A 27067-nucleotide genomic window follows, 5' to 3' on the forward strand; every position below is an offset into this window, starting at 1 on the left:
TCTCCCCTCCAGGCCATGAGCCAGCCTTGGAGCCATTCCCGCTCATTATCCACATTTGCCCTTGCGGGGAGGTCCTTGATGCCAGGGGAGTGTCTAAGAGTTAGTGGGCAGGGAACTCAGAATTGTTCGGAGATGGCGATGATGTTCTGTTTCCTGACTGCAGCGTCAGTCATAGCTGGTTCTGACGTGAAGAAACCCTTGGGAAGAAAAATATTCTCTCACCCTGAGACTCTTCCGTCTTGTTTGTGAAATGGTAATTTCATTCTCACGAAGAACTGAGGAAACAATCCTGCTTTCATTGGCATGGGAACAGTGGAATAACCTAGTTTGTATTTGTTAATTTAAAGAATGCTTTTTTGGTGTTGGGAGGATCCTCCCAGGATGGGAGATGCGTGCTGAAAGTAGACTATAGACCGAACATGATTGCCACTCAATGCCTCTTCTGCAAACCACAGCACCCAAAAGGAGAGAGAGAACAAAAGGGAATTCCCTGCCACAGAGGCAGGGTGGGTTGGGGTCAAGAGGGGTGGGAAGGATACTGGGATCCGTGGTGGTCGAAAATGGGCACTGGTGGAGGGATGGGTACTCGAACATTGTATAATTGAAACCCAAGCACAAAAATTTCTAAGTCTACAACTGTACCTCATGGTGTTTCAGTAATAAAAATTAAAAAATAGAAATAAAAACAGTAAAGAACGCTTTTTTTAAGAATTTTCCTCTGGGGGCCACACCCAGCGGTGTCAGGCTCTGCTGTCAGCTTTAGTTCCAGCAGTGCTTAGGAACCACCTGGGCTGCCAGAGAGCAAACCTGTGTCAACCACATGCTGACACACGCCCAACTGCTGTCCTGTCACTCTGGCCTCTACGGAATGTCTTTTTATCCATAATTCTCTCTGCGTATGACGCGGGCATATACATTATATGTATGTATCTCGATAGCTATAACAAATTGTTCTGTACATTTCACCTGTTTGTATTTAGAGGGGCTGGGACTTGTTGATTGTTCTGTTTTTCTTTTTAAGGTTGTCAGGCTCTGCAGAATCAGCGGTGCATTGATCCCCACTTCAGCCTCTGCTCAGTGTTACATTTCCCACTTTATAAATTTGCAAACTGAGGCAGAATGAACTTGGAACACTGCAAGCATAGCAAATCGGTGACAGTGGCCTCGCTTTCTGTCTGAACCTCAAACCGCGAGACTATGCTTTCCATATGGATTTTCATCTTATCAAATTTATTTTCTGCTGAGAAAGGAAAGTTATCTAGCATCCAAGCTGGAAAGTTAATTTCCCAATTTATTGTATCCTATTGAGAATTAGTCACATTCCAAGCTTATAGCTTTCAAGATTGGCAATTTTGGAGCAAGAATTGGATTGTGAAATGTCCCCGATCTCACAAGGTATATGGACTTTTATAAAGAGAGAGAGAGAGAGAGAGAGAGAGAGAGAGAGAGAGAGTGAGTGATTACATAATAGTCTTTAGGTTAGCAAGTAGTCAATGCAACTTTCATTTAGAAACATCTGAATCCGGTACAAATGAACTTTTAAGGTTGGTCTGGATGAATGTCCTTTCAGGCCAAAACATATGTACCCAGTAGTGAAATGAGTTATTTCCTTTCTCAGTTATTAAAACTTTGTTTATTTCTTCTTCAGGAAAAACGTTCCATTAAATATTATGGTATTTTAAGCAAAATGTCAAAATATAGTAAGTGATAAGTGGAAAATTAAGAGCCTCAAAGGTATTAGCTCATTGCTGAAAATACCCTTTCTTTAAAATCTGGAAATGTTAGCCACTGAATCACCGAGAGACAGAGTATGTTGAACTCGTCTGCCCCGCAGTTGTAGAAGGAGAGTTTGGGTTAAAGAGAACACAGGATCATCCAGTTGCATTAACCAGAAAAGGAGCCATCAGTGCTTCGGTCTTCCTTTCTCGTTTCATAAATCACACAGTAGCTCACGGTTTCATCTGCGCTCCTCCTCTGTTAAAATTCTACCTTGGGCTGATACCAAGTGAGGCAAGTGTGACTCGAGGGGCCCGTTTCCGAGAGAGTGATCAGGTTTTATAAGGTGAAGGAACATCTTGAACTCATCGAGTCCAGAGTGTGTTTCCTCTGCTGGCCGGCTGACAGGATGGGTATTTTGGCGTGTGCAGGGGTCCTTCCAAACAGCGAGCTCGCGGATCCGAGGAAATAGCACGTGTGGTTTGAGTTACCACCTACACATGAGAGGCTTACAGGCCTATCTCAGCAACCCTCGTCTCTCTCTCTCTGTCTCTCTGTCTCTCTCTCTCTCTCTCTCTCTGCCTCCATTTCTTGTGCTCTGAATTTCATTGCTTCTTGGAAACATTGCAAATATCAAAAAGAACTGATGGTTTCAGGCTGATAGGAATAATTTATCAATTTATCCTTATTTTTAAAATATCTTTATTGAGGTATAGCTGATATATATGTATAAAACACACATTCTTTATGTATAACATCCATCATGAACAAGCAGATAGACGTATTTATTGCCTTCAAGAGTTTCCTTGCTTTACTTTTGTAGCTGATATCAAAACTTATAAAAATCTACCCTCTTAACAGTATAGGTACAACATTGTACACGACGGATCTCTGGAACTTACTCATTTTGTGTAACTGAACCTTCTTACCAGTTCAGCAACCACAGTTTCCTTCTCTGCCTAGTCCCCGTTAACCACGGCTCTATTCTCGTTTCTATGACTATTTAGAATAACTCCTTTAAGTGAAATCCTACACCATTTGTTCTTCTGTGTCTGGCTTATTTCACTTAACGTAATGTACTTCAGGTTCATCCATGTTGTCACAAATGGCAGGTCTTTCTTTCTTTCTTTCTTTCTTTCTTTCTTTCTAGGGTCTATAATGTGTGTGTGCGTGTGTGTGTGTGTGTGTGTGTGTGATTTCATACATTTTCTTTATCCATCTGTCAATGGATGTTTAGGTTGTAAAAGAGAATCCTTATAATCATGTGTTTTAAATATAACAGTCTTAATCAGTTTTTCCCTGGGATTTAATATCCATTCTGGTACATTTATTATCTTGACCTCACACACGCGTGAGTGAAAGGAGGGATGTTGGCAGCAGCGGCCATGTCTGCTCCCTGGATTCTGCTGATGGCTTTACAATTTGTGTGTACATCCAAGCTTATCAAGTCAGATCCATTAATATTTGCATTTTTGTGTATTATGCTTTTGTCGAACTGTTAAACAAGATTAATAACTGGGGGTGCGGCTCAAGCTGAAAAGCATTTGCCCAGAGCCTTGGCACTATATGGCCCTACCAGCACTGCTGGGACTGGTTGCCCCACAAAAATTAATTAAAGCTCCTGTTAGACACTGAAGTAGAATTGATCAAATGGAAATGTAGACTTTTTCTTTTCCTCAATGCTATAACTTTTAGTCATAAAGATGTTGTGTCTCTTAGTACAGATTTAATGTGAATATAAGCTGGAGCGATAGCACAGCGGGTAGGGCGTTCGCCTTACAAGTGGCCAACATGGCCGACCCAAGTTCGATTCCTCCGCCCCTCTCGGAGAGTCCGGCAAGCTACCGAGAGTATTCGATATGCCAGACACAGTAACAACAAAGTCTCCAATGGAGACGTTACTGGGCCCGCTCGAGCAAATCGACGATCAACGGGAGGCCCTTTACCTTTACCTTATAATATAAATGTAAGATACTTACACAAATAGTATTTTGAGACAGAAAAAAATTGTAGGGCTGTCTTATAACAACTTAGTCTAATTCATGTTTTGGCCTGTTCCTATTAACGTTATTATCCTATATATCATATTCTTCTTTCAGTAACCAGAAGAGGTATTTTGACTAGCATACATTTATTATTTTGTAATATTTTTGTTCACCTGCCTGCTTGATCTGATGACATCCCCAGGAACTTAGAGTTGGAATCAGCTGGTATCGCTTCAGGCTTGAGTAGAGAAAGGCTCAAACAGAAACCCTCCCAGTGAAGGCAGTCCGCATGCGAAGGATCACAGCTCTGCCTAGTGGATAGGAAGCCTTAAGCTTCTTGGACGCTCCCAGAGGAAGACTGAAATGCCGGGAGAGATGTAGAATAAAGCAGCTGCTCCACACCACGGCTGTCTGTCAACGAGGCGGCGAGACCCAGTCTAGGTCCTCGGGATGAGAAGCAGAGCAGTGCAGGGGATTGCAGGAGAAAAGCGGGGCGTCCTGAGGGCCCGGAGACTAAATGGGGTCCACAGTGACAAACTGTCCATCTGGGAGATAGACTGAGATTAGAGGAACATCTGTGGCCGAGCACATGTGAGGTCAGGCAGCCCTACGAGTTAGTGTAGAGAGTGTGTAGGCTGTTTCAACCCCCGAAACTAAACAGCCACAGAGAGCAGGGGGTGAGTGAATCACAAGTGTGCAAGATAAACTTCCTTTGAAATACATCTGGAAAGGGATAAACAAACTATGCTTGGTATTAATTCTACTGGTTGACAACTTTGAAATTCATTAAGCCAGGCTCAAAATCCAAATGCAACCAGGTTGCCTCAGGCCTGAAGATGATCAGCCTCTGTGTTTGTGACCGGTGGTGGGGAGGGGGATGGGTTTTTTTTTCTCTTTCAGTTTTTAATGGTCTCTTCCCAAGATTGATGATTTCTGTAGGTCTGTTTTGTCTCCCTGTTGCAATAAATATATTTCCACATTTTCTTTCCCTCAGAAGACGGAGGGAAAGGATGATTAATTCTCATCTGCTAACTTAATTATTGAACTCCGCTTGTATTTAAATGCTCTTGAATTCAGTTATATTGAAATGATCAGTTTAAAAGCATCTCATCGGGGCTGGAGTAATAGCACAGCGGGTAGGGCGTTTGCCTTGCACGCGGCCGACCCAGGTTCGATTCCCAGCATCCCATATGGTCCCCTGAGCACCACTAGGGGTAATTCCTGAGTGCAGAGCCAGGAGTAACCCCTGTGCATCACTGGGTGTGACCCAAAAAGAAAAACAAAACAAAACAAAACAAAAAGCATCTCATCTTTTCCACCAGCCTGTAGCTTCTGGTTTTGGAGAAGCCAGTCTCACCCTGGGCTTCAGCAGGCCCACATGGCCAGGGGCCTCTGGAGCTTCCAGAAACTGTCTTGCTTTGAAGAGAGAAATTATTCATTGTTTGACCATATTTGTGTATTCAGAATCACCCAGGATTCTCTGCTCATTGGGCCTCGGTGCCCAGCACAAGCTGACCAAGGGACACTGCCCTCCCAGGCCCTGGGAAAAGCTGTCATGCCAGAATATTCCAGGAGTCTGTTTGCAGGGCAGGGGTGGCTTTCTGAGCACTGCTCTGGGGGACGGGTCACTCCTGATGGTGCTCGCCTTCTGGCTGGGGGTGCTGCTGCTCAGGCCCCAGGTGCTGGGACCCCCAGGGCCACTTCTAGTGAGGCTCAGGGGAGCTATCCATGCTGGGCTTCAAACCAAGGACCATCTCCCTGGCAGCCTGACTTGTAGGGTCGCTTATGTTTGCAGGCTAGTGACATATTTCTCCACTCAGATTCTGGCGTGGACAGCCGGGGCCAGAGCCTGGGGTAGAGTACATGCTGACACTGTTCTCAGGTGCCACACCTCACCCCTGCCTGCTCTGTGGCCCCCGTTGACCCCTGGGCACTGACTCCCCAGTCTGAGTGTCCTGGAGGTGACGGCCCCTCAAGTGAAAAAAGTTTATGGGTTGGGAATTGTATGAGAAAAGTCCTTGTTTGCTTAAATCATATGAATCTTGTTCTCTATTCTATTATCTTCCACTTTCAACTAAACTGTAATATGCTATTATAGAATTTTTTTTAAACCTTGCTCTTATTCATTTAAATTGCAACTTCGAAATCTTGGTTTTAAAATCAGCATTTAATTGGCAGCATTACTGAACATAGATTTAGAGACCCGTAAGTATAAAAAATATTCCATGGATACTTTTTTAGAGAACTATATTTTATTATAATATATTATTATAGAGAACTATATTTTCTTTCCCTTCTCTTCTGCACCTTACATTTGAAGATAAAATTCAACCCTAAATTATGAAAGGGCATAAATGCAAATTTGATTTATTTTTATTTTAACTATAACCATCCCACTAACTCTAACTCAATTAAGTAGTAACTAAGAAAAGCTGTGTCAGGAGATTTAACTATATTCTTAGCACTGCACTGTAGCACTGTCCTCCCGTTGTTCATCGAGTTTCTCGAGCGTCCATTGTGAGACTAGTTACTGTTTTTGGCATATCGAATACACCACGGGGAGGTTTCCAGGCTCTGCCATGTGGGCGAGATACTCTTGGTAGCTTGCCGGGCTCTCTGAGAGGGACTGAGGAATCAAACCCAGGCTGCGTGCAAAGCAAACACCCTACCCGCTGTGCTGTCGCTCCAGCCCACCTATATTCTTAAGATAAAAAAATTATTTCATCAGCTTCACAAATGCTTCTGAATGCTATTTCCCAGATATACCTTATAACAATTAATAAAATCAAGGAGAGAACATAGAAGATGTGTTTTACCGTCTGCAACTACTTCAGAACCAGTCTTGGTAGAAAGAGACTGGAGGTTTGGTTTGATTTCGAGACTGAAGTGAAATATTGTGAAACTGAGGCCCTCTAGTGTCGTGACTGCTTATGACAATTCCTTTTAAGATAACTTGTGCCGTGTCTTGTGAGTGTATTTGAGTGTGAGTGTGTGTGTATGTTTGTGTGTCTGTGTGTGTGTGTGTGTGTGTGTGTGTGTGTGTGTGTGTGAAGGATGCAGGCAGCTGAGAGAAGGAAGAATGGGGCATGGGACAGGAGAAACAAAAGGGTCACAACATTAGTTTTAAAAATTGTTGAGATGCTGTGGTTCCCAGTGCTATTAGTATGTTTTCTCAAGCACTTCATTCCAACACCGCACCCTCCCCAGGGCTACCACTTTAAAGTTGAATCTTGCAGCCAAATGAGCTCCTGAGACTGGGTTCTTATTTGCTAATCAATCTCAAAGAAAAACTTGGTTTGTTTTTAAAAGGGAGGGATTCACATTCTTTTCTCTTCACATAGTTATCACTAATTCTAGTTGAATTAAAGTTTGACTGATTGGGGCGGGGCAGGGGGTGTTTGTGAAAACTGTGCATTTGTTTTTGCTTCAAAGTCCTTTTTTTGCTTAAGACTTATTCTTTGTGACTTTTCATATGGGATTATTTAATAAAGAACAATAGACTGTAAGCCACTTTAAATAAGCTCTTTATTAATAGTCATCTTTGTTGTTTACATGAAGCAGTATATAAAGGAGAAGCCAGAATATCCGTTTTTCAGCTGACAACCAGGCATTACCTGATCCTCCATTCCCTGTGGAAACATGGTGCAGACTGAAATAGCTATCCTCAGAACTCTGACAATAACAGAGTCAAAATCAAAAAGCATAATTTATTGAGAAGGAGCAGTTAGCAAACTGAAGAGCATTAATAGTAATTAAGTGCCTAATGAGGTAGGACTAGCAGCCGTCCTTACAAGAAATAAAAACAGATCAACACAGGGAATAGGTGAGATTGTCTCCTGCCTGCAATGAGTTCCGAATAAAGGGAACAGGAGAGGGAGATAATGTTGAGATGACAAATTGATTTTTCTCTGTCATCTTTCTTTGTCCATGGAACATGGGAGTCATACAAAAAACTAATTTTGGAAGGAAGCAGAGGTGCGCAAATGCTCACATTGGGTTATAATTTTATAGCGCTAAGATAAAGCAAAAAAGGAATCTTTACAGTTTGTAGAGAAGACTAATTGTATATCTGCAACAAAATTACAGACTGATTTTACACTTTTCATCATTGTATCTGTAAATTGATGCAGAAAGCAATTAAGACTCATGTCTCTCAACCATAAAATATATTATTCTTGTTTTTCAGACCTTTAGTATTTTATCTTGAGCAGGAGAGGTGGTTTTCATTACCTTAATTTTGCCATACAAATGACACTTTCCTGATCACTTGATCACTCGATCCCCCGTTATTCATCGATTTACTCGAGTGGGTGCCAGTAACGTCTCCATTCATCCCTATTGCGTGCTAGTGTAGCCCAATGGCATCTGTTCGTTCTAGGAACATGCAGATCCTCAAACCGATCATTCAGGGTCTTGACGAAGAAGTCTGACCATCTTGTAGGTGGGCGTCCACTTTCCTGATAATTTGGCAAATTCAAACCTGTAAAAAGTAGACTTGCACACTATCAAAATTAGACACTGAAAAAAACACCATCTTTGGGGTAAGAGCTTTTTCAGATGAGTTCTGTTATAGTCGGAAAATACAAAATATGTGCAGTTTGGATATTTAGTAAACGTATAGATTCTATTTGTGAATAGAGGAAGACTAATTATAACCATTTAATTAAATCTCATTTTGTTCCTTAAACAGGTTCTTTATAATATTTTGTAACTGACCAATTAATTGTGACTCTCTGTCTTTTTTGCAGCTACTCCAAAGTTTTGTGCATAGCATTTGAGGTTCTTCAGGGCCTGCAGTTTATGAACAAGCATGGCATGGTCCACCGAGCACTCTCTCCTCATAATATTCTCTTGGATCGTAAGGTACGAATCAAATAATGCATTAAATCTACTATCTGTAAGTTAGGTTGGGAGCTTCTGAACTCACACCTGTTGGATAGTCAGAGGGATGACAGAACAAGAATGTGTGTTTGGCATCTTCTTCTTGAGAAGAAGTGATGAAATGCTGCTGTGTGGGGATGAGACACAGGGATTCATTTCGGGCACTGGAGAGCTTGGTGGAGGAAGTGAGCATCCAGGTCGTGGACTGGTGCTGAACTGATGGACCGTGAAGCCACCATTATCAGGACTGAATCACAGCACCCCAGTTTTAAATTTAAATTTTCATGTATTTCTCTCATAAATTATTTTACCCCCAGGGTTGTTTTCTAGCTTCATTTTTTTCTCTTGCTCATTTTCTGAGAAACATGCATTGCCTGTTCTCAGTCCCTCTCTCCTCTGATTTTGCTTCAATCCTAAGAAAGTATCTGATTATTTTCAGGGAACATTTTTCTCATAGCACAATATTTTTTACTCTATTCTTTTTCTCGATTGTGTCTTTATTCTTCATTTATCATCTTTTATTTACCAGCTGCTAATATCTGGAGTGGAATTAATAAGAAATTAGTCAACCTGCCTAATAAATTTTTGCTTTAAACAAGGTGGTATATCTTCAAGAATATATTCTTCAAGTTAATATTCTCAGGAAGAAAGCAAATAAAATTTTAATTGACCTTACTTTTAAAAGTTAAGCATCTAAGAGGAAAAAACTGAAAAAGATTTAAAAAACTATATTTGCCTTTATTAAGGATCTCAATCCTGTGATAATTCTAGTTATTCTCAAACAATATAAAACTGGTTAAAAATCTGGAAGATTTCCTTATTGATGATTTCAAATTGCTCTTTTTTTAAGTTAAGAACCCCTCTGTCAAGGAGGCTGGAGGGATAGCACAGTGGGTAGAGTCCTTGCCTCACGGCTGACCTGGGCTTGATCCCCAGCATCATGGCTGTCCAACACCACCAGGAGTAATTCCTGAGTGCAGAGCCATGAGCATCACTGGGTGTGGCCTCCCAAAAAACAAACAAACTAGAAAAGAACTCATGTGTTCGGGTTAATATTGTAAATGGATTTGAAATTCGCTGGAAAGAACCCTTTAATATTATCACATAGTATTCTAAACAAGTATCTAAGACATATGGGAACATTTTTGCTTTTATGAAAAAGTTGCTAAAGGTTATCACAAATTTTTAATGGTATTTATCATTTTGATATGATATGTGTATATACATACACAAAGATCAGTGTGTGTGTGTGTGTATACACCTATATACACACATATATTTGTAATGAGTATAATAAATCAGACCAAACATTGGCAAAAAATTTTAATACAAATAGTAAATTAAAATGTTTTTTACTGTCTATAATTCTTGACTATAATCTATAATACTGATAACTTTCACTGCCAATTCTACAAAGTATTGTGTGGTGATTTTTGCCCCTTTATTGCTGCAGGGACATGTTAAACTGGCAAAATTTGGACTTTATCACATGACAGCTCATGGTGATGATGTTGATTTCCCCATTGGGTAAGAATGTGGTTTTTTCTTTTTTCTCTTTCCTGTCTTACATTTCCTGTATTTTCCCATTTTTGATGATTTTACTTTGTGGCGAAAACCGGTTTTTATTTATTAACATGTAATGCTTTCATATACTTCAAAAAATGAAGACAGGTTTCCAGTCTGCCTTTCATTGATGTGGTAGAGAATAGGTGATTGCCCTTCTTTACCACATGAGACTTGCTAAATTATTTCTTTAAAAACAATTTCTTATAGGCACCATGTTTCCCCAAACTGTTACTGGTAGGGTGTCACGCCCAGGGTGTCCACCTGTCCCCCAACCCCTGCCTCCTGCCCTGGTGAGCACCCACTACAGGCGAGTTCTCACTTCCTGTGTCTTTGGGCACTTACTATTTCCATTTCTTTATATTCTGTGGATGAGAGAAATTATTCAGTGACTACCTTCTAATTAAGTTTATTTCATTTAGTTCCAAGCTAGATCAGTTTAAGGCAAGGAGACATTCTCACTTAATGATAACGTGTGTTCCCTCCAAAACAGAAAATTAGCTCAGATTGTTTTCTATTTTTCTAAATTTAATCCTCTGTTATCTAGGACATAATTGTGTTTTAGGACTCAAGTCAAGTCCCTATTTACTTTCTTCTCTGTTTATGTTGAATGTTTTTTCCATTGCACAAATGCATTGTTTTCTTTACTCTTCAACTTCCCTACTTCCTCTCATTTATTTGGTAATAGGATAAACTGTTTGCCTGAAAGTCTAGGTTTAAGTTTAGAGAGATTAGTTTGTTCACTTCTGATGAAATTCCAGATTTGTGTTAGCATTTTTGTGTTGGTTGATTTAACTGTTTTAGTCATAAAATTTTTTTCAGATTTTGAGTGCTTGACTCTGACATTATTTTAGAAACATTAGAGGTACAACTGCATCAAAGAATTCCTATATGCCCGTTACTACGAACCCCAAAGTGGTACCACTTCAGTACACTGACTCTATCTCTATGGGGTTTTTTTATACACATTTATGAATACATGTATGTAGTAAACACATATATCAATGTAATTTTTTTAGAGTCAATGAAAAGCTCTTAGTGCATGTTATGGTCTTTTACTCCTAAAGACTGCAGTTTTTATTTTCTAAAAGAAGAGATATTTTCACAAAACAATTACCAAAAAGCAGAAAATTAAAGCTGATACGCTACTACTAACCCAGAGAATTTAATTCTCTTTTTCCCATTGCTTTGTGGTTGCTTTCAATGGCATCCATGTGTGCTTTGCTTTGGGCGCTTTGAAAATTGTTTTCATCACTTCATTACCGAGAACTGTGATTTGGGGTCTTGCACTATATTTCCGCAATACAACATTGCCGAAAAACTTAATTAAATGTCAAAAAAAGGTCTCATTTATAAAATACCTTTTTATTTTTGTAAATCAGCTCAGAGGTTTTTAACCAAAAAGCTATTTTAGGGCATAGCTAATCATTTAAAACTGAACCAACTAGTTAGTCCTTTGATTCTTGAGGAACGTTTATGACCTTCTCTTCCGGCTGCTAATTGGTTAAATAAGTCCTACTCTTAAGAGACTTACTGTTGGGATGGGGAGTCGGTAAGATGTTGGGGAACTATTTTTCTCAAACGGTGCCTGTACATGTTGCATCCCGGATCTGGGCAGACGCAGGGCGAAGAATGGTGGGTGCATGGAGAACCACCCAGGAGACAGCTGATGGCAGCTCATTTTATTGCCAAATGCACACATATTTTATAGGCGGTCTCAACTTAAGAAGATGGTCCAATCACATAAAGTTTAGCAAAACTGACCTATCACCTTTCCAACTCTGCTTTGCCCCGGCCTGATCCCAGATAAGGAGAGGTGCTACAGTTAGGAATTTTAGTTAGGTGATAATTCTTGGAGGATGGGACTCAACACCAGATTCCTGGTGCTTATAAAATGCACCCAGACACTCCCTACTGGGTCACTATGCAGGGGCAGGTCTTATCTGCTGTGCAGGAACAGATCTTATCAGCTCTGAGGCCTGTCACCATGCTCCACAGGTAAAGTACTTGCCTGGCTCTCAGCAGACCTGAGTTCAATCCCTGGCCCCCAGTTCTGGCCAGTAGTGATCAATAAATAAAACACAAAACTTAAAACAAAAAACCAATGCTTGTCAAGAATCTCAATGTTTCATAAGGAAATTTTCTATATCAATGCTGTAGTAACTAAAGACCATACATTCGTGATATTTCAATCTTGCATATTCAAAACTGTGCATGGACAGCAGTTTTTTTCCATGAACGAAAAAGCTGTTATTGCTGTTTTTTGGCAAAAAATAGCCAACACTTTATATTTGGTTTATAAAGGCCCCTTTTTCATATAAAAATGAGTTTATTGTGAAGCTCTATCCTAGATAACAACTGCCTATATAATAATAGCTACATCCAATATAATAACTGCCCTTTTTAAGCTTTTAAATATCATTGCTGGTACTTCCTAAGTTTGTCAGTTTGTCAGTGAAAACTCCAAGATATAATACCAAAATTAATTTTTTCTACCTTTTAGCCTTGGATTTCAGTGATTAAAAAAAAAGAAGGAAACAATTTTTCTTAATGCACATCATGCATTTTGAAGAACTACGTTTGGATTTAAAATGCTTGGATAGAATTCATCTTGGGTTACCATTTGGTCTGGCTCACTTTGAAGTCTTAGACCCAAAGGGTCTGACCAGAATGTTTCAAAGAGCAAAATGTGAAACTTTAGCCAGGAAAAATAAAGTGATCAAACAGCTAAGGCATGAAAGAAAATATTTACACCAGAAGAACCTTGCAGTTGATTCAAAAGACAAATATTAAGGAACAACAAAGTAAAATGTTAACATCTGTTTCAAAATACTGTAAAGAGTTAGAAATTGGACACTCATTTCATTTGGCCAGTAGCTTAATACCTTATTAAAAATCAAACAGATGATGAAAACCACTTATTTCTACCTTCTTAGTCATATGGCAAAGTTTTGGTCATTTTCTTTTGAGTGTTAAAATGCTATACTAAAGAAGAGACACTTGCTGAAAGGAAATAATCTACATTAAAACAGGAAACAATTACAGAGTTTATTGTTTTTATAAATAATTTAATCTGTTCTTGATTCTAAGGGAAATTAGAAATTTGGGAGCCAGGAGTCCTCTCCGTGTGTCCGGGGGTGACCAGTTTGAGATCTGAGAATAACTGATCGCACTTGTGATTGACTTGCCATTGGGGGTCATATCTGCTGATAATTAGGATTTTAAAATGAGCAGTTTGCCTTCTCGATGTATCACGGGGATGGTAATTTAAACACAGTCTTATTGAAAATGGGAAGAATGTGCTTTCCTCTTGCTTTTGTATTTGCGAATCTCCGTCAGGGTTCTTCGAGGTCAAGGAGGGTATCATCACTTTTACTTCCCAGCTAAGCAATCATATATAGACTGTTGTGAGAACTGAAAATAGAATGCGAGATATCAAATAAAATATCGAGTCCAGAAAAGCTTACAACTCTCCTCTTTACACATCTGGAAAGGGCCTGGTGCGCCTACCAGCAGATTAAAAATTGCATGTATTTTGAGCGGGCTTGTCCTTGTAGCTGTCAGAGACCATTTGGAGAACATCCTAGATGCAGAAATGCACAGTGGTCCAGCACCATCTCTGTGGAACAGGGCCCCCAGAGTGACAGCCAGAGTGCCAGCACTGTGCATGGGGACGGTTGCTTTCAGCAGACACCGGTCCCGTGGAGGTGGCGGGAAGGACATCGACTCTTTACTACATGGCCCAGGAATCAATCGATCATCCCAGTAAAAATCAAGATGAATTTTTACTTTGGTCTTTTGTCATATAAAATAAAATGAATGTAGATCAATTAAGGAATTGAATATGAGAGGTTGAGCTGTCAAACTTTTAAAGAAATAGCACAGATCCTTTTGAGTGGAGAACCTTTAAGTATGAGGGGAAAGATCGATTAATTTGACTAAGAGACTAAAAACTTCTCATATGTAAATGGAAACCGTGATAGGAACCAAACGCCATCAGTGTCACTGAAAATATTTACTTCAAGTCTTAATTACAGAATTCATGTTCCAGAATGATAAAGATCACTTTAAAAACGATAACTAGCACAGCTGTGCAGGAAAGGGTTAGTGTGGCAGGCAGAGACGATGCCCTGAGGGACCCTGGGAGTCCCCTCGAACTCGATTTTTAAGTATTTGGCCTTCATTTATAAGCAGATGTCATAACTTCATAACTGTAACTCACGGTGATATCAATGAATAAATAAATTATTTGACCCCGTAGTTCCCTAAACAGATAAAGTGGGTTTACTGTGCCTGTTTATGCAAAGAATGTGTTTTGTGCAGAAGGCTGGCTTTCCTTCAGGCGGTCTTGAGTTGGGTCTGTGCTGAGTGTCCATATAACCCGTTTCCAGGAAAAACCTCAGGTTCTGAATCTTCGGGAAGCTTCCTTAGCCCAACATGTCGCCTCGTATATCTTGCTCGGCTTTGTTTCTGAGGGAAGAGTGCTGGGACTGATCGGACCCACACACATACCTAATCTTCCACATCCCCCTGGGCCCTTCTCCCTAGAGCCCCAGCTGCAAATCCTTAGTCTGTTACCCCAATAAATAATGGCTGCAAATAAGAGGTAGAGGCAGGGAGTCCTTCTGGGGAATCGCTAATGGGGGTAGTCTTGAGAAGTTGCACTTGACCACCTGTCACAGAAAGGGGCAAGGCTTAGATGGGAATGTCCAATAGAAGCAAACATAAAAGAAAATACACCTCAGGCTCTGATTATTAGGGAGATGCTAAGTAAAGCCGTGATGGCATCTAGATCTCACCTCCCAGAATGTCAAATATTGGAGAAGCTATTTCTGACTAGTGTGGAGAAGTTAGCATTAGCCGCGGCTCCATGGCACAGCCCCCTTGGAAAACATCTCTCATGACATTTCAGATAACCTGGACATAGAACTGAGTCTAGGTTTATGATCTTAGGGAAGCTTTTGTGGATATAAGCCATACACAATATTCTAACAATCATTCTTACAATATTTTATAAGAAAACAACTTAAACGCCCATTGGCATTAGAACAAATACATTATGTTGATAAAATAAAAGTAAAACTAATGACTTACAGCTACATTTTATCAATATGGATGTCTTCCAAGTTATTAAAGTTGATTTGGGAATGAAAATTACAAAAATATGTTGTCAGCATACATTTTTCCCCTAATAATACAAAATTCAGAATATGCTTGATTAACCAATATTGTGTGTGTGTGTGTGTGTGTGTGTTGCCAGAGAACAAACGCAGGACTTCACACGTACTATCATATGTCCTAATGCCCTCTCCTGGGCCACAGCAATGACCCCTGCACAGTGTTCGCCCTTAAGGATGCAAGTATTCTACAAGACTATTAAGAAATAGAAAGGACTATACATTCAGCATTTGTAGTTACTATTTGGGGAGGGGAGATACCAAGGAAATAAAATTAAGGAGAAACTACTAATTTGATGTTCATTTAAAGTCCTCAGTAGGTACATTGATATTACGTGAAGATTTATTCTCCATGCATTCATATTAAATAACCTGTCTTTACTGGAAAAATTAAATAAACTTAATATAGATGAAGATAAGGAGAAATATATATTCTCATATGTTGCTGTGAGAATAAAAATTGTAAGACCTGAAAGGGAAACTACAAATACATATGCATATGTATATGGATATATCCATGTTTCCCTTGCTATATTATATATATGTATATATATACAATTTTTTATTTTTTATAAGTAAAGTAAGTAAAGGCCCTCCCATTGATCATCGATTTGCTCGAGCAGGCCCAGTAACGTCTCCATTGGAGACTTTGTTGTTACTGTGTTTGGCATATCGAATACGTCACGGGCAGCTTGCCAGGCTCTGCCCTGCGGGCGAGATACTCTCGGTAGCTTGCCGGGCTCTCCGAGAGGGGCGGAGGAATCGAACTCGCGTCGGCCATGTTGGCTGCGTGCAAGGCAAATGCCCTACCGCTGTGCTATCGCTCTATATAATTTTATTTATTGAATCACCATGAAAGCAGTTACAAAGATTTTGGGTTTAAGTCTCAGTTATACAACACCCGTACCTTCACCAGTGCCCATTCTCCACCACCAAAAACCCCAGTAAACCCCCATCCCACACCCTCCCCCTACCTGTGGGGCAGATGATTTCCACGTTACTCTCTCTCTACTTTGATTACTTTCAATATTTTGACACCAGACCCATCATTATTATTTGGGATTTTACCCGAACACTCAGATCTGCTGAAAAGGCAAAGTAGACAATTTGTTTTTCTATTGCTGGTTATGAATATATAGAAGTTTTAAAAGTGGGCAGGAGATATAGGTCAGTGGCAGGGTACATGTGGAGACCCTGGGTTTTATCCCCAGTGCCACATACATGTACACACACACACACACACACACACACACACACACAAAGATGTTTATCCCTATGACTATAATGCCATGTCTAGAGATTTATCTGTCTCTGTACTTGTATTTGTGGCAAACGAGATACTTATAACCATTTCAGGGCTGTTTTTAGCAAATGATTTTACCATCCAAAATGTCTATCATGGTTTGATCAAGTAAATTAAGTTAATCAATAGAATCAAAGAATTGGCACTTTCCCAAAATTTAAGCAAATAGTAGGTATTGCTTTTTTGGGTAGAATGATCTCTAAGATATTCTTTAAGTGAAGAGGGGTGCAGTCTCATATCGCCCCTGTGCGTGGGGCTTCATAAGCAGACTGTGAGGACGGGGGCTCAGGTTTACAGATGCAGGAATAGAGAATCAAGGCTGAAGTGTAGACATCTGAAAGCCGTAACTTTTCAATTCATAGCATTGACTTTTTTACAATCCTAAGGAATAAATACTCATATCTAAGATAAAAAGTAAACAACCCTTGAGTATAAAGAAGATAGTAATATGGGAGCCCTGGAGACTGGGCGGGGTGGAGAGAGGCTGCCTGGGAGCCTGGAGAAGACAGGAGGAAAGCGGATGCAGGCGAGGACACTGCAGCCGCGTACCTGAGTGGGTCCCCACCTGCTCTCGATCCCTAGACATAAAGACACGGCAGGATGGTTCGTTAGGATCTTTCCTAACTCAGGTTCTTTCTTCCTTGCTGAGGCATTTGCACGGGTCATTTCCTGATGTTCGTTTCTAACTGTGCCATTCCAGGTATCCATCATACTTAGCACCTGAAGTAATCGCGCAAGGAATTCTCAAAACCACCGAGCATGGGTCAAATGAAAAACCACTGCCTTCCGGTCCCAAATCAGATGTGTGGTCTCTTGGAATCATTTTATTTGAGCTGTGTGTGGTACGTATAAAGAATTTTAAGCTAGCAAGAAGAAATTGTGTATTTATTGGAATAATTGGGTAAGTGAGGAATTTAGTAATAATGCTTTCACTTTCCAAACTGACTAGCTGTGAGAAGAAAATTCTCAGATTCTTAAAAAAATTTTTTGACAATATGTGAATTGTACTTTAATTAATTTTTTTTTTTTACTATATTAAGTGTGGGCTGGAGCGATAGCACAGCGGGTAGGATGTTTGCCTTGCATGCTGCTGACCCCAGTTCGATTCCTCCATCCCTCTTGGAGAGCCCAGCAAGCTACCGAGAGTATCCCACCCACATGGGAGAGCCTGGCAAGCTCTCTGTGTCATATTCAACATGCCAAAAACAGTAACAGGTCTCACAATGGAGACATTACTGGTGCCCTCTGAAGCAAATCAGTGAACAACGGGAGGACAGTACTGCAGTGCTACAGTGCATATTAAGTATAAGAAGTTAAATATTTTCAGGAATATTGACACACAGGCTGCCTACATTCTTTGGTGGGTCTGTGCCCTCTCTGCATGCACAACATTTTTTTCTTCCTTAAATGTCTCCTCTTTTCCTGGCTTCTAAGGTCTCTTTAAAACACTCTTTGTGTGTTAGCTTTTTCGGAAGCCTTCCCCAGATAGCTCTAGAGTTCAGGTAAAGACTAAGCTGCTACTGCAAAGGAATGGGAAATGCAGAGCATAAAGAGCAGGTTTTCACTTTTTCCAGTCATCTGGAAGAGAGGGGCAAGTTCACGGGAGCTGTCTTTAAGGAAATGGATGATCCATTTGCATTCCAGCGGTCAGCTCTGCATTTTTCACTCATGACTGTCCACCATGGCCAGTCACACATACAGGGAGACCAGGAGTTGCAGCGTTAGCTGGACACACACAGATGGAGAAGGAGACAGTAGGGGTGAAGAACGTCATTGAGCTATGGATCCCTGCTCCCTGCCAGCTGGTTGCGCTCTTACTCTCCTCTGCCACTGTCACAGAGATCTGCTGTACCTGATAAGAGATCTTTGGAGGCATAAATTTTGTTAATCATCAGTATTATTCTGTCTTCGATAGGAGTCTCAAGATTTCTTTTTAGTTATCTTATTGATAACTAAATTCTCAGATTCTTAAAAACTCTTTTTTTTTGACAATATGTGACATATATTATAAAGAAAAGTTAGAAATTACTTCAACCCAAGTATAGTACTGTGGATTTCATGCTGCCAACCTGGGTTTGATCCCTGGCACCACATATGGTTCCCCAAATTCTGCCAGGAGTGATCCCTGAGCACAGAGCCAGGAATAAGCCCTGAGCACTGCCAGGTGTGACCCCCAAACCAGAAAAAATATGGATAAAAATATTAATATTTTCTATTCCTGTTTCCTTTATAGGGGAGAAAATTATTTCAAAGTTTGGATATTTCTGAAAGACTAAAATTTTTGCTTACATTGGGTAAGTGTCACTCAATTTATCTTCCTGGTTTAAGGGTCAGTATTAGTGATTGACAGTAATCAGCCACATGGAGGCAGTATTCTCCTGCAACTGCAAATATTCCGAAATGGCCTCTTCCATTTTTTAAATGATCAAGTGTCAAGGTTATTAGGACAGCTTAGACATAGCTCCTGAAAAATCACAGTCAAGCTACTCTTATTCACTAAGGAATGACAGCGTGGATGGATGGAATATTAACTTCCTGGTCTTAACCAAGCAGACAAACCCATGAGTCTAGTCCCGAGAATGGGAATCTGTTTCTCCATAGCAGGTCACTAGACAGCAGATCCAACAGGACGTTCAAGTTTTCTATTTGATGGATCTTGTGTAAATAATGACTGAAGATGCATAAGATGCATGTTGCCTTTTCCTTGCAGCAAGCTCATGTATCTTTATTTCACATGTATAATGCATCTAAATACTTGTAATTCAAATATGTTCTTAAAAAATGGTCTCATCCAAGGATGCCCACTATCTCCACTGCTGTTCAATATAGTACTTGCAATAGCGATTAGGAAAGAAAAAGATATTAAGGGCATTCAGGTAGGAAAGGAAGAAATCAATCTCTCACTATTCGCAGATGATATGATACTATACTTAGAGAACCCAATAACCTCCACCAAAAAACTCCTAGAAACAATAGACTCCTATAGTAAAGTTGCAGGCTATAAAATCAATACCCAAAAGTCCATGGCTTTCCTATACGCAAACAGTGAGAGAGAAGAAAGCGACATAAAAAAACAATCCCGTTCACAGTTGTGCCCCAGAAAATCAAGTACCTAGGAATCAGCTTAACTAAGGAAGTAAAGGACCTGTACAAAGAAACCTACAAAACGCTACTTCAGGAAATAAAAGAGGACATGAGGAAATGGAAAGATAATCCCTGCTCATGGGTCGGGAGACTTAACATTGTCAAAATGGCAATACTACCAAAAGCATTGTATAAATTCAATGCAATCCCTATAAGGATACCCATGACATTCTTCAAAGAAATGGAGCAAACACTCCTGAAATTTATATGGAACAATAAGCCCCTACGAATAGCTAAAGCAATTCTTGGGAAAAAGAAAATGGGAGGAATCAACCTCCCAAACTTCAAACTGTACTACAAAGCAGTAATAATTAAAACAGCACGGTACTGGAACAAAGGCAGAACTGCAGACCAATGGAACAGGGTTGAATACACTGACATCTCCCCTCAATCATATGATCATCTAATCTTTGATAAAGGTGCAAGAAATGTGAAGTGGAGTAAGGAAAGCCTCTTTAACAAATTGTGCTGGCATCACTGGATGGCTATATGCAAAAAAATGGGCTCAGAACTCTGCCTAACACCATGTACAAAAGTAAGATCAAAATGGATTAAAGACCTCAACATCAGACCAGAAACCATAAGGTACATTGAAGACAAAGTTGGCAAAACCCTCCATGGCATTGAAGCTAATGGTATCTTCAAAGATGCCACGCCACCGGCCAAGCAAGTGAAAACAGAGATAGATAAATGGGACTATCTTAAACTAAGAAGCTTCTGCACCTCAAGAGAAACAGTGACCAAAATACAAAGACAGTCTACAGAATGGGAAAGGATATTTGCCAAATACACATCTGACAAGGGGTTGATATCCAGGATATACAAAATACTGGTTAAACTCCACAAGAAGAAAACATCCAACCCCATCCAAAAATGGGGCAATGAAATGAACAGAAACTTTCTCAAAGAAGAAATCCGAATGGCAAAAAAGCACATGAGAAAATGCTCTACATCATTAATCATCAGGGAGATGCAGATCAAAACCACAATGAGATACCATCTCACACCTCAGAGACTGGCCCACATTCAAAAGAACAAAAGCAAACGATGCTGGCGCGGATGTGGCAAGAAAGGAACACTCCACTGTTGGTGGGAATGTCGACTGGTTCAGCCCTTCTGGAAAACAGTATGGACGATTCTCAAAAAATTAGAAATTGAGCTCCCATTTGACCCAGCAATACCACTCCTGGGAATATATCCCAGAGAGGCAAAAATGTATAGTTGAAGTGACATCTGCACTTGTTTGTTCATTGCAGCACTCTTTACAATAGCCAGAAACTGGAAGAAACCTGAGTGCCCAAGAACAGATGACTGGTTAAAGAAACTTTGGTACATCTACACAATGGAGTACTATGTAGCTCTTAGAAAAGATGAAGTCATGAAATTTACATACAAGTGGTACAACATGGGAAGTATCATGCTAAGCGAAATGAGTCAGAAAGAGAGGGATAGAAATAGAAAGATCGCATTCATCTGGGGGATACAAAGTAACAAAATATGAGATTAATACCCAAGAATAGCTGAGATCAGCACCAGGAGGATTACTCCATAGCTTAGAGGCCAGCCGGGCATTCTAGGGGAAAGGGCAGCTCAGATAGAGAAGGGAGCACAAATAAAGGGTGTTTGGAGGATCCTCCCAGGAGGGGAGATGCATGTCAAAAGTAGACTATGGACTGAACATGTTTGCCACTCAATGCCTCTTTTTCAGACCACAACACCCAAAAGGAGAGAGAGAACACAAGGGATTGCCCTGCCACAGAGGCGGGGGGGATGGGGGATGGGGGTGGGGGGGATATTATCCATGGTGGTGGAAAATGGGCACTGGTGGAGGGATGGGTATCTGATCATTGTATAATCGAAACCCAAGCACAAAAAGTTGTAAATCTACAACTGTACCTCATGGTGTTTCACTAATAAAAAAAAAAAAATGGTCTCATCTTCTTTGAAGTGGAATAAAGCATGGGTTTAAAAATCAAAGAGGAAAATGGTATTAGAATTCTTAGTATAAAAGAATTGCAGATTAATATCCAGGTTAATCACTTGATCACTTCATCTAATCTTTGACAAGGGAGCAAGAAATGTGAAGTGGAGCAAAGAAAGCCTCTTTAACAAATTGTGCTGGCAAAATTGGATGGCTACATGCAAAAAATGGGCTCAGATCTCTGCCTAACACCATGTATAAAAGTAAGATCAAAATGGATTAAAGACCTCAACATCAGACTGGAATCCATAAGGTACATTGAAGACAAAGTTGGCAAAACCCTCCATGACATTGAAGCTAATGGTATCTTCAAAGATGTCACGCCACTGGCCAACCAAGTGAAAACAAAGATAGACAAATGGGACTATCTTAAACTAAGAAGCTTCTGCACCTCCAAAAAAACAGTGACCAAAATACAAAGACAGTCTACAGAATGGGAAGGGATATTAGCCCAATACACATCCGACAAGGTGTTGATATCAAGGATATACAAAGTACTGGTTGAACTCCACAAGAAGTAAACATCCAACCCCATCCAAAAATGGGGCGATGAAATGAACAGAAACTCTCTCAAAGAAGAAATTCGAATGGCAAAAAGGCACATGAGAAAATGCTCTACAATCATTAATCATCAGGGAGATGCAGATCAAAACAACAATGAGACATCACCTCACACCACAGAGACTGGCCCACATCCAAAAGAACAAAAGCAACTGGTGCTGGCACCGATGTGGTGAGAAAGGGACCCTCCTTCACTGCGGGTGGGAATGCCGACGGGTTCAGCCCTTTTGGAAAACAGTATGGATGATTCTCAAAAAATTAGAAATTGAGCTCCCATTTGACCCAGCAATACCACTCCTGGGAATATATCTCAGAGAGGCAAAAAAGTATAGTCGAAGTGACATCTGCACTTGTTTGTTCATTGCAGCACTCTTTACAATAGCCAGAATCTGGAAAAAACCTGAGTGCCCGAGAACAGATGACCGGTTAAAGAAACTTTGGTACATCTACACAATGGAGTACTATGTAGCTGTTAGAAAAAATGAAGTCATGATATTTACATACAAGTGGTACTACATGGAAAGTATCATGCTAAGTGAAATGAGTCAGAAAGAGAGGGACAGACATAGAAATATTGCATTCATCTGAGGAACATAAAGTAACAAAATAGGAGACTAACACCCAAGAATAGCCGAGATAAGTACCAGGAGGTTCACTCCACGGCTTAGAGGGCAGCCGCACATGCTAGGGTAAAAGGCAGCTCAGATAGAGAAGGGAACACCAAATAAAGGGTGTTGGGAGGACCCTCCCAGGCGATGCATGCTAAAAGTAGACTATAGACCGACATGATTGCCACTCAATGCCTCTTTTGCAAACCACGGCACCCAAAAGGAGAGAGAGAACAAAAGGGAATACCCTGCCACAAAGGCAGGGTGGGATGGGGAGGAAGTGGGGTGGGAGGGATACTAGGATCAGTGGCGGTGGAAAACGGGCACTGATGGAGTGATGGGTGATCAAACATTGTATAATTGAAACCTAAGCACAAAAATTTGTAAGTCTACCACTGTACCTCATGGTGTTTCACTAATAAAAATTAAAAAAAAAAAATTTAAAAAAATCACTTGATCACTTGACATCCGTTACTCGTCAATTTGCTCAAGTGGGCACCTGTAACATCTCCATTCATCCCTGTCACATGCTAGTGTAGCCCAAGGGTGTTTGCTTGCTCTAGGAACACAAAAAGCCTCAAACTTGACGAAGAAGTCTGACCATCTCGTAGGTGGGTGGCCGTGCGATCTTTTGACGTCCCGTGGAATCCAGCCGGTAATGACCCTAGTCCAGTGGTCGTCTCCAAATCACATTACGTGTCCAGCCCATCTGATTTTCAATGACTTGGCAAATGAGATAGCATCCCTGATTCTTGATTGTCAACGGAGGTCGGAACTTCGGATTCTTTCTCTCATTTGAGTGAAGCGTGATACTTCAAGTATAACTCTTTCAGTTCCTCTTTGGGAGACCCAAATAGCATTCTCATTCTGTTTTCATAGGACCCAGGTCTCTGAAGTGTATGCTAATGCAGGAAGAACAATGGAATCGAAAAGATGTGCCCGGACCTGGAGGTTCTTCATCCTCTTAGCCATTTCTTTGATGCTCTTAAAGGCGTTCCAAGCCACTCTCTTCCTCCTGCGCAACTCAGGTGCCAGGTCATTTGTCATGTTGACTTCTCGACCTAGGTACACATCAGGAACAAGACTGTTTCTCATGAACATTGTCTTTGTGAGATTCAGCTGTAATCCAACCTTTCCACACTCATGGTCGAAGTCAGTCAGCATTTGTGCCACTTGGCTGATGTTTGGTGTTATTAGAACGATGTCATCAGCAAAGCAGAGGTGGTGTAGTTGCTGACCTTTTATCTTCACTCCCATTCCTTCCTATTCTAGTCATCGCATGATGTTCTCGAGGGTGACACTGAAGAGTTTCAGTGAAATGGTATCACCCTGCCAAACCCCTCTCTTGACATGGATGATCACTTCCTTGTAGAATGGTGAGATCCTGGTAGTGAATCCATAATACCACTCACGGAGGATCCTGATGTATTGAGTTTGAACGCCCTGCTTGGCTAGGGCTTCGATGACCGCTTCAGTCTCAACAGAATCAAAGGCCTTCTTTAAATCAATGAACGTTAGACAAAGCGGCATCTTGAACTCCCGAGAAACCTCAATGAGCTTGGTTATCATGTGGATATAGTCGATCATGCTGAATCCTTTTCAGAACCCAGCTTGCTCGCATAGTTGTCCTTCATCCAGTGTTCTGCTAATCCTAGTCAGGATGACTCAAGTGAATAGCTTGTAGACAAAAGACAACAGGCAGATTGGGCAATAGTTGCCAATGTCGCAGATGTCTCCCTTTTTGTACAGTAGTACAGTCCTGCTGGTTTTCCATTGGGATGGTTGCAAGGTTCAGACAGGTAGCATGTGAAGAGCCGAGCCAGTGTATTAATGAGAACTGATGGCAGGTTCTTCAGGTGTTTGGGTCTGACCTTGTCTGGGCCGGGTGCTGTTCGCTTCTTTACTAAAGAAATGGCGTATCGGATTTCTGAAGGGAGAACGTTAGGAACAACATATCCATCCTGCGGAATTTGTCAGGTGGACGTGGATATTGAAGAGATCTGAGTAGAAGTCATGGATAATCTCCATTGCCCTTCTGGAAGATGTGATAGATCCATCAGGACGTCAGAGGGCAGTCATCTTGGTCTTGTAGTTGGTGATGGACAGGCGGGCGTTGAGGATGCTTTACCCAGTTTCTGCTGCATATGCCAGCAGTGCTGCTCTTCTCTCCTTGAGGTCTTCCTTGATCGCTTCTCTGCATTGCTTTGCAAGCTCATACGTTCACTTGCGTTGCCTGAGGCTTGTGCCAAGCCACGTTGGCGAATGAGCTCAAGAGTTTTCAAAGACAGGCGTCTTTTTGTGGCTATCTCTCTTTCAGTGTTTCTCGCACAATTATGAAAGTGCTGAACCAGTCTATCATATTCTTCGTCAATGTTGTCAACAACGACATCTTCCCATGTTGCTGCAATAGTGCCAAAGAGCTCCCAGTTGGTGGTCGTTCTGGGAGTTCTCTTCTTAAACTTTGCAGCCCTTTTTCCCCGCTCCTTGAATTAGAATTTTGCACGAAGGAGACGGTAGTCCGATCCCATTTGGGATTTTGGGACAACAGTGACATCAGTGAGACAAAACCATTGATTGAATATGATGTGGTCAGTTTCATTGTGGAACTGTCCACCGGGAGACTCCCATGTCCAACATTTAGATTCGGCTTTCTGAAACTCTTGAGTTACCATGGATGGTCTTGATCGACATGATGAACTGAGATAGTCTCTCACCCTGTTTGTTCCATTCTAGGCCATGGGTCCCGATGTGGAGTTCTTTGACTGATCTTCTCGGTCCTATCTTGGCATTAAAATCACTGACAATGATCTTGTAAAAGGTGTCTTCTTTATAGAACTTCTCCAGCTTCATGTAGAACTTCTCAATTTCTTTTTCATCATAATTGGATGTTGGTGCGTAGACAACAAACATAGAAACTGCCAGCAGTGAGCCACATCTATTCAAGTGTAATCGTCCAATTCGGGTCGTTAGGCATTCAAATGAATCAATGCTCATGGCCAAGTTCGTGTTGACAAGGGCACTGACACCACTGACGCCTCTTTTGTCACATGTTTCAAGGAACAGTTCTTTTCCAGTGTCGAAAACAGCGTGATGTGATTGATGCCTTCTTGTCTCGGTCAGACCAATGATGTCATACTTTTCTTTCAACTTGCACCATCAGGTCCTCGATGGACGCGTCCGATGCCAGCATACGTGCATTGAAAGTACAGACAGTCACTTTTGTCCTTCTTCATTTTGGCAGTCTAGTTCTGCCTTGAGATTTTATCAGCCTCTCCTTCCTCATCCTTCTTAACGCTGCTATATTGGCTCTTTCAGGGTTAGGGAAGTGAGACCCATTGTATTTACTGGTTTTGGCATATCAAATACACCACTGATAGCTTGCCAGGCTCTGCCCTGCGGGCAGGATACTCTCGAATAGCTTGCCAGGCTCTCTGAGAGGGATTGAGGCTTTTAGGGTGGCCTCTCATCACCCTTGTGGGTGTTCCCATGGTTCAAGCCATATTTGAACCCCATCAAATATGGTGCGGTGCTCCAGGTTAATAGGGTTTGCAAATAAGGATATGGGCTAAATAATCACAAATATTAATCATTAAAAATAAATTCCATAAACATCATTTTGCCACATTAATTTCATAGATTGACAATGTACTATTAAGGAGTCAAGAGATTTCTAAATAGATTTCTAAATGTCTATAGACTCAACATATACTCCAAATTTCCAGAGAAATGTATATGTATTCTCTAAATTCTATATAAACAAAATAAACTTTTCTTATAATTACATAGAGAGAGAATGTCATGCTGGGGATCAAACCTGGGTCTGCCACAGGCCAGGCAAGTGCTCTACCCATTGTACCACCTCGCTGACCCCTGAATCAAAGATTCTAAAGAGCATCAGTTTAAGTAATGAGATAAAGCAGAGATTCAGGAGGTAAAAATTTGCTCTCACTTTTCACATAGATAGTTATAATACTAATTTATTTTTATTATATATACAGAATTTGAAGAATGGTTCTCAAGCACCACCAGGAGTGATTCCTGGGTGCAGAGCCAGGAGTACTGCTGGGTGTGGCCCCCAAACAAAAAAAACTGACTCATTAATTTTCATCTTTGGAGTCTTTGAGTTTACCCAAACATTTAAGGAAAAT

The 27067-nt window shown here is 40.9% G+C and overlaps 1 protein-coding gene across 1 annotated transcript in view; it reads left to right on the top strand.

Moving 5' to 3' along the window:
- TBCK (TBC1 domain containing kinase) overlaps window positions 1–27067 on the top strand; it is a 169397-nt gene that overhangs the window by 29683 nt on the left and 112647 nt on the right. The window contains exons 4-7 of the mRNA XM_056114054.1: window positions 8450–8564; window positions 10036–10109; window positions 17326–17467; window positions 18859–18919. Coding sequence (XP_055970029.1) covers window positions 8450–8564; window positions 10036–10109; window positions 17326–17467; window positions 18859–18919 — 392 coding nt within the window. The remainder of the gene's footprint in view (window positions 1–8449; window positions 8565–10035; window positions 10110–17325; window positions 17468–18858; window positions 18920–27067) is intronic.

The sequence above is a fragment of the Sorex fumeus genome, unplaced genomic scaffold (genome assembly GCF_029834395.1).
Source record: "Sorex fumeus unplaced genomic scaffold, SorFum_2.1 ptg000024l, whole genome shotgun sequence".
Lineage (NCBI taxonomy): Eukaryota > Metazoa > Chordata > Mammalia > Eulipotyphla > Soricidae > Sorex > Sorex fumeus.